The sequence below is a fragment of the Pseudorasbora parva genome, chromosome 24 (assembly GCF_024679245.1).
Source record: "Pseudorasbora parva isolate DD20220531a chromosome 24, ASM2467924v1, whole genome shotgun sequence".
Taxonomy (NCBI): domain Eukaryota; kingdom Metazoa; phylum Chordata; class Actinopteri; order Cypriniformes; family Gobionidae; genus Pseudorasbora; species Pseudorasbora parva.
In genome coordinates this window covers 4,240,152-4,253,933 of record NC_090195.1, presented here as the reverse complement: position 1 = coordinate 4,253,933, position 13,782 = coordinate 4,240,152, and the positions used below count along the sequence as shown (strand labels likewise).

Sequence of the window (13,782 nt, the reverse complement as noted above, 5' to 3'; positions counted from 1 at the left end):
ACAGCAAATAGCCTTACCGCGTTTCAAATCACCCGTAAACACAAGTGAAGACATAACCCAATGTCCTACCGGTTCACCAACAGCAAACGTATCCAAAGACGTCGGTCCTGATGATTTGAAAGTCCAACTGTGCAATAATCCAGCGTCGGCAGGGCGATACTTGGTCAGCGCTGCGCTTCCTTTAGTTTAAAGCTTGAGGGCCTCTTCCTTGAATCCAAAGTTGACTTATACATAACATAGCGTTCACGAACAAACATGCTGTTGACTAAATTGTAGCGGCACAATAAACACAATCCAAAACCGCTAGGAGCTGAGTGCAGGAAAAACGTATGTGACGCCAATCCTTAGCTTTCATCTTGTTTTATTTCTACAGGTTGCTCGGTCAACACAGATGTGCTCCTGCATTCACCCGGGGATTCTTCCATTCTCACACAACACAACAGGTGTCTTAATTAATGACACTCCTCTTGGTCACATGACTTTCACCTTAAATGGCGTCGACAATTAATGTTAGGCTAATGCTTTTCTTGAATTTAAAACCTGCCGATATTACTTAGGCTATTTGGTCACACTCATACTCCTTGGTGGTCAAATGTGACCATGTACCTTGACTAATTTTCAATTATTGTTCTATATTTTAGTTAAATAATAATTTATTTAGAGGAGATCTTTTGATACTAAATACTATTTGTGCAATAATTATGGTCCATAATGGCCACTTAAAATATTTTTCTTCTAATATTTGTATTATTTATATTACAATTAGTGTAGTTTTTTAAAATCATTAGATCACAAATTTTTTAATAATTTTATAATTTCATTAGAATTCCAATGCAAAGAGGCGATTCTGAGGTAACCTTGAACCAAAAATAATTATTTTCATTTGCGATGCCATGATTTACCCACTATAGGTGCCTGAATGGCTCTTCATGTGTCTACTAATCTGGTTGTTCAAAAGATTATTGCAGGTCATAACTGCTTACTTGTTTGTAGGTTTTGCATTTGAATAAATATTTAGACATGATCAATTGTGTACATGATCACTGCATGCATAAATTGTGAACTATGAAAAATGTTTTTAATTTACCAGTTGTGTGAGAATCATCATCAAACTTAATCCTGAGCTTAAACAATTATCCAACAATCTTTATTTAAAATATGTTTCAAGCCTTTAAAATATGTTCTGGCTTAATATGGTTTCCCTCTGTTAACTTTTTTTTTCTTCTTAAAAACAGCTGCAACTAGAAAATGGTCCACAAGCCGCCACTGGTGCTAACACCATTCAACAAAAGATTATTTCCTTATATGAAGGCTACAGTTCATACTGAATCGAAATCAATATCAATGCCAAGAAGCTGGTCTTGAAGTGTAATCAGAATTCAAATCAATTAAATGATGCCTTTTGTAAAACATTTTAGAAGATCAAATTATTATTTTACTCTCACTTCAGTAAGTATATTGTGTGTGTGTGTGTGTGTGTGTGTGTGTGTGTGTGTGTGTGTGTGTGTGTGTGTGTGTTAATGAGTGACTGTCTTCATGTAAATGATCTGGAGTGTGTTTGCATATTGATCAGATGCTTCAGTGTGTGAGAGTGTTTATAGTGCTGTGAGTTTAACACTTCATCACTGACACACACAACAATCTTCATCAACATGACCTTCATCATCATCTTCATCTGGACTCTCACAGCGTTTGCTCAAGGTTTGTGGAGCACAAGTTTGATATCAATTCATTTCTTCAAGTATATTGTCAAAGTTTTGAGTGTATTTTCTTCTTGTTGTGTTTCAGAGTGTAGAGGACAGATCAGCGTCACTCAGAGTCCCTCAATGACAGCTCAACCAGAACAAACGGTCAAAATCAGCTGTAAAACCAGCAGAGATGTTTATAATGATGGTTCTGATGATTTTTTAGCCTGGTACTCACAGAAACCTGGAGAAGTTCCTAAACTCCTGATTTATTGGGCCAACCGCCTCGAGTCAGGAACTCCATCTAGATTCAGTGGCAGTGGATCTAACAGTGATTTCACTCTGACCATCAGTGGAGTCCAGACTGAAGATGCTGGACATTATTACTGTCAGAGTTTCCACTCCACCAACACTAATGTGTTCACACAGTGATAAAGAGTCGTACAAAAACCTCTGTCAGTCAGAGTCACAGTGACTGAACTGAAACTGCAGCTGCGCGCGCACACACACACACACACACACACACACACACACACACACACACACACACAAAACAGTGAAGAAATCTCAATATGATCTTATTGAACATGAGCTTCTTCAGTTTTTGACCTTTTGATAGTGATTTCTTGTCTGCTGTTATCATTACATCCTTCAATCAGAAATTCAGTCACTTTTGGTCTTCACTTCAGTGGATATTTTCAATCCTTCACCACATTGTTCAGTTTCTGCATTTATGATTTAAAATATTCTCCTTTCTAAACTGCATCAGCAGTGTCATAAACATGGTCTGATTGATCAGCTTAATAAGTCTATTGATTTATTAAATCAGCACTAGGTAACTTTTCAAACTTCATAATATATTTTTTAAGACTCTTGTGATGATAAATCGACTTACAATAGGTTGAATGACACGTCTGCCATAGCCTGATGGGGTCTGTATCGTTTTTAATCGTACTTTTAAACTTCGGGTTTCGGGTAAGAACCCGAGAACAAAAAGAACTACAAAATTCGACTGCTTTACGGCATAAACGTCACTTCCACCAACACACACACTTCCTTACATTCGGACGTGCGAGCCCAACTTTGTTCGTCGGATAATATAGTCATGTCCGAAGCAGAACAGACAAATAAGAAAGAAAAGGTTTTGTTGGAGGAAAGCAATAAGAGAAAACGAAAAAGTGATGTGATTAAAGGCAGGACGAGGATCAACATTGGCCCAGTGTTTGCTCGTTGGCGTGAGCTGAAGGAGGCGTGCCCGACCGATGCTGTCCTGCTTGTTACGGTGAGCTACCACTCAAACATTGAACTGAAGTATCATGTAGATTCTGTAAAACGGTAACCAATAGACTACTATAATAATGCTGGCTTGTAAACGTGAGCATCACGATTATTTGGCGTTTGAAAAAAATAAAACCCATGAAATTATATTCATATGACATGCTGAAACATAAGCCACTGACTGTACCTGGGATGAAGACATTTCACACGCGACGCCAGAAGAACACCTGCATGTGAACTCCTCCTGCAGTGTTCAGGGGAACTGTTAGTGCTGCACCGACCCGCGGGGACGCTTTATGAAGTTATTTGGCCCGCCCCGCACCACTGTATATATTTTTACAACCCGCCCCGCAGCCGCGACCATTAAATAGACATACGGGGTCCGCGGGTTCTGAGACGACCCACGCATCACTAGTTCAGGGCTATCAGGGTTGTCATGTCAACAAATGCAGGCGCGATGGCATCCCCTGTTGTAGGATTACAGAGCTTACGACAGTAGTTGAGGACATTATTTTATCCCAACTGTAGGGGAACCCCGAGAGCAAAAGTTACCCAGTGCTGATTTAAGTTCATCCATGTATGGCAGTCAGAATTAGCAATATATTCTATACAAATTAATCACAAAAAAAAACTAAAGACCAGATAACCCAACAGAAGTCCATCAATAACAGCATATACGTCACCATATTTGTAAAATTTATTTTATAAAGATTTAAGAAAGATCAAACTCATTTGATTCAGTGTCTGACGGACTTGCGCGTGCGTGTGTGTGTGTGTGTGTGTGTGTGTGTGTGTGTGTGTGTGTGTGTGTGTGTTAATGAGTGACTGTCTTCAGGTAAATGATCTGGAGTGTGTTTGCATATTGATCAGATGCTTCAGTGTGTGAGAGTGTTTATAGTGCTGTGAGTTTAACACTTCATCACTGACACACACAACAATCTTCATCAACATGACCTTCATCATCATCTTCATCTGGACTCTCACAGCGTTTGCTCAAGGTTTGTGGAGCACAAGTTTGATATCAATTCATTTCTTCAAGTATATTGTCAAAGTTTTGAGTGTATTTTCTTCTTGTTGTGTTTCAGAGTGTAGAGGACAGATCAGCGTCACTCAGAGTCCCTCAATGACAGCTCAACCAGAACAAACGGTCAAAATCAGCTGTAAAACCAGCAGAGATGTGTATTACACTAGTGGTTATCATCTTTTAGCCTGGTACTCACAGAAACCTGGAGAAGCTCCTAAACTCCTGATTTATTATGCAAGCACTCTCCAGTCAGGAACTCCATCTAGATTCAGTGGCAGTGGATCTAACAGTGATTTCACTCTGACCATCAGTGGAGTCCAGACTGAAGATGCTGGACATTATTACTGTCAGAGTTACCACAGTGGTGATGTGTTCACACAGTGATAAAGAGTCGTACAAAAACCTCCGTCAGTCAGAGTCACAGTGACTGAACTGAAACTGCAGCTGCTCAAAGGAGGATGTGAAATATCATCGTCACACGAGCATCTGAAATAAAACCATCTAAATGAAGCTGCCACTCTTAATAATTATAGAGGTCAGAAAGAAATTTTGAGCTCTTATAGATCAGTCACACGTTTGAGATCTGAGTGATTTCAGTTTGCTCTAGTTGCCGCCTTTTATTAAAGGGGCGGTGAAACACTCAGTTTCAGTCAATCTCATGTCAATCTTGAGTACCCATAGAGTAGTATTGCATCCTTCATATCTCCGAAAAGTCTTTAGTTTTATTATATTTATAAAAGAAATATAGGCTGTACCGAGTTTTTCCGGAAAAAAACGAGCGCCTGGAGGCGTATCGAGTGGGCGGAGCTAAAGAATGACGAGTGCGCACAAAGCGGTGACGTCCTCAAGCGTGGAGAAACTCATGGCTATCACAGATAATGATCCAGAATCAAATCTGAGGCAGAAATAAATTGAACAGGAGAAACAGCAGCAGCAGGACGTCCGTCTCTGTGGTACAGGGATGGAAATTAGCACCCGCCACCAGCCAAATACGGGTGATTTTGAGGTGTGGCGGGTAAACTCGCTTCACCTACCGGCCACCGTGGCGGGTAAATAAAAATAGCAAACTGTTTCCCCTCTTTATAAACTGTGTTCAGTGCATGCGAGTGCGGCCGTATGTCCGAATATGACCAGTCGTTTTCGCCATCATTACCCGGATGTAGTGCCAGAAGACGCGAAAAAGAACTTGCGCTCGCGCTGAGAGAAGATCCGTCACTGTCATCCGGAAGCGCGCACCCGTCTCACAGCGCGCAAATATTGAGTTCTCTTTCAAGTCTTGTGCTTAAACAGACAAACTCACACAAAAAGTATGCCAACATGTTCATCTTGATCAGTATTCTAGCAGACATAGTCTTTATATGCCTTAAGTGAACTTTCGTGAAAGATGACGCATATCCTTCTATTAGGTCTTAAAGGGGCAGTGGCCTTTACTGCAGTGCTGTCTGTTTAATGTCAAACAAAAGGACATCACTCACTGCTCTTGAATAGCTTTTGTAAGTTTAGTAAGGATTAATCTTTCATTTAAACAGTTAAATATGCAGTTATTTTACATTTGATTACTTTATTCAATTTCTGTACCTTTCTGCAAGCCAGTAGACCTGTACATTATTATTTAATGTACACATAAGTGAGGTCGAGTTAAACATTTTACTTTGAATTTTATTATATACTGTGGGTTGTTGCAATGTGCTAAATAAATATTTGCATAATTTGTAATTTATTTATTATTTGAAACTTTAATATTAATTAATGCAATTGCAATGCCTTGATTTTTAGTAAAGTTACACAGTCATAGCATTAGCCATAAATGCAATGGATAATTGGCATCATTTCTTTTAGTGCTTCGGTTTCAGCCAATAATTTTTATTTCTGTGTATCCCTACTGACAATGTTCTGCTCGGTATGTCGTCAACATGTTCAGGAGATGCCAAAACTAGTAGTTTCATTGTTGGTACTAAAAACCTAAAACTGGAAGCCATAAAAGACCACGAATCATCCAAATGCCACATCCAGGTAAAAAAAAAAAAAAAAAAAAAAAAAAAAAAAAAAAAAGACCACACAGACCGTACTACGGAAGCCCTGAACGGCCATGGATAATATTTTTTTTCTGTGTTGTTATGTCGTGATCACGAGTTAATTTTCTCGTGATCTCAAGATAACGAAAGTTGTTTTCTCGTGATCACGAGAAAATAACTCGTGATCGAGATAACAAAAGTTGTTTTGTCGTGATCACGAGTTCATATTTTCTAAGTTACACAACTGCGCCACGAGGTGGCAGTATAGAACCAATTAACTGATGGGGTGCGGTATAGCCTATCCACCATGTGTTGTACTGGTCCAGATTGAACGCGTTGAAGACCTTTCGTGATCACTATAATTTGTGCAGTACTGTGTGCATTAGGCAATTAATATAACTGAATGGTCTAATGTGATTAGTTTGCTATAATAGCGTTTGGTGCGTTACTAAACTTACTGTTAAACTCATTTTGATTTCACTATTCTATTTGCACCTTTTTGTGCATTAAAATGCCATTTTAATCAGCAGCCTAAATAACCGTTAGTTTGCCAGATTGTGTCACTCAATGTATCGCCTAGATGTGATGTATAGCCCATGTAAAGATGCATATACGTTTATTGCAGCCTAATTTAAATCAGTGATAATGTGCAATTATTAAAACGATTGTATTTTGTACGAGACTGTATTAACTGGATTAAACGTTTGTTTGTTTTTAGAAATATGGAGTAGGCTACTGCACCGCTTTTTAATGGAATAAAGGCTAGAAGGAAGGATACTAATAACAAACAAATTATGTAATGTTATTTCAAACGAATGAGGAAAATAAAATGGGCTGAATCGAAACTAAACGATTTTTAGAATAGAACAGAATAATCTGCCATCCTTCTGAAGGATCCTTCTCTTTTGATCATTTAAACATGTTAATTACACAAATAAAATGTGTATTAAGTGAAGCAAAGATTTTGCTGAAAGATGGCACGGTTTATTATCCATTGATCAGATGCCCGTGAAAGTTGTGTTCGTTGCTACAGCAACCGTAGACTCTGGGTGCTGTGCAGTATTTCAGAATGAAACTCGTGATCACGAGAAAACAACTTTTGTTATCTCGAGATCACGAGAAAATTATGTCGTTATCACGAGAAAACAACTTTTGTTATCTTGAGATCACAAGATAATTAACTCGTGATTACATAACAAGACAGAAAAAAAAATTATTATCCATGCCCCGTTCAGGGCTTCCGTACAATACAGAGTCACATACAGAGAGTATAAATAGTCCGCGAGTTTTACTAATTCGTTCCCTTGATTTATAAATAGTCCACGAGTTTTACTAATTCGTTTCCTCGATTTATAAATAGTCCACGAGTTTTACTAATTCGTTTCCTCGATTTATAAATAGTCCGCGAGTTTTACTAATTCGTTCCCTTGATTTATAAATAGTCCACGAGTTTTACTAATTCGTTCCCTTGATTTATAAATAGTCCGCGAGTTTTACTAATTCGTTCCCTTGATTTATAAATAGTCCGCGAGTTTTACTAATTCGTTCCCTCGATTTATAAATAGTCTGCGAGTTTTACTAATTCGTTCCCTCGATTTATAAATAGTCCGCGAGTTTTACTAATTCGTTCCCTCGATTTATAAATAGTCCGCGAGTTTTACTAATTCGTTCCCTCGATTTATAAATAGTCCGCGAGTTTTACTAATTCGTTCCCTCGATTTATAAATAGACCGCGAGTTTTACTAATTCGTTCCCTCGATTTATAAATAGTCCGCGAGTTTTACTAATTCGTTCCCTCGATTTATAAATAGTCCGCGAGTTTTACTAATTCGTTCCCTCGATTTATAAATAGTCCGCGAGTTTTACTAATTCGTTCCCTCGATTTATAAATAGTCCGCGAGTTTTACTAATTCGTTCCCTCGATTTATAAATAGTCCGCGAGTTTTACTAATTCGTTCCCTTGATTTATAAATAGTCTGCGAGTTTTACTAATTCGTTCCCTTGATTTATAAATAGTCCACGAGTTTTACTAATTCGTTTCCTCGATTTATAAATAGTCCGCGAGTTTTACTAATTCGTTCCCTTGATTTATAAATAGTCCACGAGTTTTACTAATTCGTTCCCTTGATTTATAAATAGTCCGCGAGTTTTACTAATTCGTTCCCTTGATTTATAAATAGTCCGCGAGTTTTACTAATTCGTTCCCTCGATTTATAAATAGTCTGCGAGTTTTACTAATTCGTTCCCTCGATTTATAAATAGTCCGCGAGTTTTACTAATTCGTTCCCTCGATTTATAAATAGTCCGCGAGTTTTACTAATTCGTTCTCTCGATTTATAAATAGTCCGCGAGTTTTACTAATTCGTTCCCTTGATTTATAAATAGACCGCGAGTTTTACTAATTCGTTCCCTCGATTTATAAATAGTCAGCGAGTTTTACTAATTCGTTCCCTCGATTTATAAATAGTCCGCGAGTTTTACTAATTCGTTCCCTCGATTTATAAATAGTCCGCGAGTTTTACTAATTCGTTCCCTCGATTTATAAATAGTCCGCGAGTTTTACTAATTCGTTCCCTCGATTTATAAATAGTCCGCGAGTTTTACTAATTCGTTCCCTCGATTTATAAATAGTCCGCGAGTTTTACTAATTCGTTCCCTCGATTTATAAATAGTCCGCGAGTTTTACTAATTCGTTCCCTCGATTTATAAATAGTCCGCGAGTTTTACTAATTCGTTCCCTCGATTTATAAATAGTCCGCGAGTTTTACTAATTCGTTCCCTCGATTTATAAATAGTCCGCGAGTTTTACAAATTCGTTCCCTCGATTTGCTAAATCGTGCGCACAATTTATAAATCGCGTGAATGAAATAGTAAATTGTGCGCACTATTTAACTTTTCTTCTTGCATGTCATGTGAGGGGTCCGTTGTTCTATGAAATTCAGTTAATAGAAAAACACTTGTAAGACACATTTCTAGTTTTCACATTATTATTGACTTGAACAATTTACTTGTGGAGCCGTGTTAAGATCTCCATATCTCTGGCATTGGACTTTGAGGGCCTTTAAAATAAAGATGCTAAAAGGAAAGTTTGTTAAAAACCAGAATCTAAGATTTAACTAATAGACCCAATCTCTCTGCAAAAATAAAATGATGCTGCCATCTTTGTAAAGTTATTTTACCCTGTCTAATTTAGTTTCAAATCTCAGGTGGAAATGGTCATTTTGACCCCTATTAAACCAACTTAAATCTGTCGCCTGAACATTTGCATAGAGAGTGTGTTTTACATGAGCGACACGCTTCAGTCTCTGTGTGTGTTTATAACTCTGTCAAACATCAAACATCATCAACAACTGTTTTTCACTAGAACTGAACCTACAACCAACAAACATGACTTTCATCGCCGTATTGATCTGGACGCTGGCAGTATTATGTCGAGGTTTGTGTCGCTCAAGATTACATTCGTTATTTACTTGATATCTTTATGTGTGTTGAGAAGATCTATGGTTGTAAAAGTGTTTGTGATTTCTAATCTTTCTCTCTTGTCAGAATCTGTTGGGCAGGTGACAGTGACTCAACCCTCAGATCTGCTCTCTCAAACCGGACAATCAGTCGCTGTGAGCTGTAAAACTAGCAGAGATCCAGACTGCTGTTATAATGGACAACCTGCTCTGAGCTGGTACTCACAGAAACCTGGAGAAGCTCCTAAACTCCTGATTTATTTTACAAACCGCCTCCAGTCAGGAACTCCATCTAGATTCAGTGGCAGTGGATCTAACAGTGATTTCACTCTGACCATCAGTGGAGTCCAGACTGAAGATGCTGGACATTATTACTGTCAGAGTTACCACAGTGGTTATGTGTTCACACAGTGATAAAGAGTCGTACAAAAACCTCCGTCAGTCAGAGTCACAGTGACTGAACTGAAACTGCACACACACACACACACACACACACACACACACACACACACACACACACACACACACACACACACACACAGTCAAATCTGCTCTAGACTCTAATCTGTCCTGTCATGTTGCAGAATCAGAAGACAGAGGGTGTAACATTTAAATTGATATGAAATCAAACAAACAATAATAGTATCATATGTTGTTTTGTTTTGATATTAAACTATACAGTAACGGCTTTGTGTATCAGCAACATAAAGATGTTTTGAGCGTTTTTTCAAGCAGCTCCTTCATCTCAAGCTGATTATGAATTTATTCATCTCATAATAAGTCATTTCTCATGAGCAGAAGTGAAAGTGTTCCAGTTCAGAGCGTTGAACCAATCAAAGAGTGAAACTGTGAGTTTGAGGTGTAAATCTCATTTGCATTGGCAGGTTTAGTGATTGTGATCCTCTCAGAATAGAGCAGCTCCGTCTCAAGTGACCATGTTCAAACCCCAAGAGCTTCATTTGACATTTCCTGCTAAATGCAGCTGTTCTCAACTATTACAATCAATCAAAAGCAGCTGAAACTTTAGCGCAGGACTTTGAATGAACGACACACACTGATCAATGATGCAGTCCAACACAAATGTAAGGCGTTCAGAAGCTTTATTGAATGAACAGCAATGGCAGCACATTGACAGACGGCTTCAGTATTGAGCTGTAGATCACGTGACTGCTGTGAATCCTGCCGGATGCTCAGATACGGCTCGTCTTCACTGGAGAAACATCAGCAGGAGCTCTTGAGGAACGAGGCCTCGTGATGAGCTCCGTCATGTGTTACTCTGCAGACGAAGCCATTTGCGGCTTCCCAGCTTGCTTTGCTGAGGCTCAGGACGCTGCTGCGGCTGTAGCGTCCGTCCCGCTCACTCTCTGCGCTGGTCTGAACCCCATCGGTGACCTCTGACCCGTCCAGCGTCCAGCTCACCGTCGCCCCCTCTGGAGAGTAAGAGCTGAGCAGGCAGAGCAGAGCGGCTGAGTCTCCAGAGATCTGCAGAGAAGAGGGAGGCAGCAGAGACACGGAGGGCTTCACGGAGGGCCCGGCTGCACACACACACACACACACACACACACACACACACACGATTACTGGACTGAAGTGACTTTCACATAAACCGCCACATCATCTCTAAATGTCTCTTGATGCATGAAAACTATTAAATCTCAATAAATATAATCAGAAAGACTCTGAGCTGATCTTAACACATCTAAGGAGTTTCTAAATTAACATGCAGTTAAGTTTTGATGACCTTTGACCTCTGGAATGACCTTTGCCCTCTCATAGAGTTAACAGTGAAATACTTTCTTTCAGTGATGCAACATTTGATTCATCAGCAGGTCTGTATCTTCAGACTCATTAATAAATGTTTTTGAGTGACATGGGACAATATCCTAAACACTCTTAATGTGCCTCGATCATCTGTTGGGATCCGTACACAGATTTACATAGAGATCATTTGCATTGCAGCACAAGCTTCAGGAGCTTTTATATCTGTGAGTTTGAACACTGAGAAACTAAACCAACAGTAACCATGAGCTTCATCATCATCATCTTCATCTGGATGATCAGCAGCTGCTGTTTCACAGGTCAGGAAATCTGGAGTTACACACACTCTCTTCTAATTGATCTTTTGTGTTAGAAATATTAGCCAAATATTAATATGAATTCATTCTTCTTTCTGTAGAGTCAGTTGGTGGAGTGACAGTCACTCAGACGCCTGCAGTGAAATCTGCTAATCTAGGAGACGAGGTTACTATATCCTGTAAAACCAGTCCTGAGGTCTATCAAGGTTGGAGTGTTCAACCTCTGCACTGGTACTCACAGAAACCTGGAGAAGCTCCTAAACTCCTGATTTATGGAGTAAAAAACCGTCAGTCAGGAACTCCATCTAGATTCAGTGGCAGTGGATCTAACAGTGATTTCACTCTGACCATCAGTGGAGTCCAGACTGAAGATGCTGGACATTATTACTGTCAGAGTTTCCACTACATCAACAGTAAAGATGTGTTCACACAGTGATAAAGAGTCGTACAAAAACCTCCGTCAGTCAGAGTCACAGTGACTGAACTGAAACTGCAGCTGCTCACACACACACACACACACACACACACACACACACACACACACACACACACACACACACACACACACACACACACACACACACACACACACACAGTGCAGCACAAAAAAACGTAATCCCTGTTTGTAGCCGTATTCCTCTGATGTTAAATACACAACATTTGTTAAATTCTATATTTCATAAAACAGAAAAAAATTGTTACAAAACGGTTTTGACAGTTACAAATTATGTTGAGTGAAAAATGCAAGAAAAGTATTGAATACTGGACAATCATTTTGTATTTCTTTAGTAGAGGAGAACTGAAAAGTTAATTTAAACTTTATCAAAAAAAAGTGCATTAAACTTCTCACATCTTGATGTAGTAAAATGACAGCAGTTTGGTTTGCAATTTGAACAACAATCTGAATTTTAGCAATCCTTTTATCGGCATGAAACATAAAACCTCCTGTCTACTCTAGTTAAAAATACATATTTTCACAATATAATTTACAATAAATCATGCGATGCAGAAACATCAGTTTAATAACAGCCACTCAGCCTGTCTTAGTGTGAAGGACGAGACTGTCTTTCTCTGCAGAGCTGATGAATTCTGGGTGTTATTGGGACAGACAAACTCTCAAGTCATCTTCCACATTAAACCGTGTCCTGTATTTTGTCTTTATTTCCCATCATGGCTGAGAGTGAAGTCTCACAAAGATATGATGCTGGGAAATCGAACAATATTCTCATGGCCTGAAGATCAACCTCCTTCTCAACCGTTCTGAGGCCTGCTGATTAAATCTCATCCTGAGTGCGATCACTGGAGGAATCCAGAAGTTCATCTTCAGCCTTTACACTGAGGCCACTGGCCATCATCACAAGAAAAGAGATCTCCATCCCAGTCATATTTCTCCATGTCAGTGTCTAGTGATGTTCATTCAGTGATGTGATGTGACTGGTACTGATGTTGAACATGAAGTCAACTCCCATGCAGATATATTTTGACCAGTTGAGAACTTGTGAAGAGCTTATAAAATGTGTAAAGGAGTCAAAACAGCGACAGGAATCCCTCCGTCACACACACAAACCAAGATCTGCTGAGGACACGCGGCTCTGCTGCCTGTTCTGAACTGTGATGGGCAACATCATGACTATGACTAAAAAAAAATCAAGCATTGCATCAGTTCTGGCAGCTCACATTAGTCAAGCTCACGTCATCTGATCACGTCTACCTTTAGGAATCTATCACAGCACACATACATGAGCTCCTTCAGTATATCAGCAGCTGTCCTGTATCTCCTCCATCTCCAGCTCCTCCGCTTATCCAGTCAATTATTGTCAATCAAATGATGTTGTACATAAAATATTGACATTAATGATATCTGAGATACATTAGGCTCTATCATACACCCAGTGCAATGCGACGTGTTTTTTGCTGGTTTCAGCCCGACGCAGTTCTCATTTTCACGTCCAGCGGCGTGTTGTTTAAATGCACACGCCTCCATCTGTTCACCCATGGCCGCGAGGACGAGATGTGTTCAGGAGCCGTGTTGACGCGTTGCTATTTTAAAGAACTGAAAACGACTGCGCCATTGACCAACAAAAACCTGCTCTAAAGCCAATAGTGCAGAATTTTAAAGGGCTAGTTCACCCAAAAATGAAAATGATTTCATTAATGACTCACCCTCATGTCGTTGGACACCCGTAAGACCTTCGTTCATCTTCAGAACACAAATGAAGATATTTTTGTTGAAAGCTGAGAAAGGCT

At 39.3% G+C, this 13,782-nt stretch overlaps 5 gene segments (V, D, J or C); 4 read left to right on the top strand and 1 right to left on the bottom strand.

Moving 5' to 3' along the window:
- Positions 1-13,782, bottom strand: part of LOC137064113 (Ig lambda-3 chain C region-like) — a 35,994-nt gene that overhangs the window by 12,867 nt on the left and 9,345 nt on the right.
- Positions 1,545-2,153, top strand: LOC137064078 (immunoglobulin kappa variable 4-1-like). The segment is given in 2 exon segments: positions 1,545-1,701; positions 1,789-2,153. Coding segments are annotated over 2 exon segments (378 nt in total).
- LOC137063738 (immunoglobulin kappa variable 4-1-like) lies at positions 3,747-4,527 on the top strand. The segment is given in 2 exon segments: positions 3,747-3,961; positions 4,049-4,527. Coding segments are annotated over 2 exon segments (372 nt in total).
- LOC137064111 (Ig kappa chain V-III region PC 7183-like) lies at positions 9,275-9,887 on the top strand. The segment is given in 2 exon segments: positions 9,275-9,438; positions 9,549-9,887. Coding segments are annotated over 2 exon segments (375 nt in total).
- Positions 11,424-12,086, top strand: LOC137064110 (immunoglobulin kappa variable 1D-13-like). The segment is given in 2 exon segments: positions 11,424-11,538; positions 11,637-12,086. Coding segments are annotated over 2 exon segments (390 nt in total).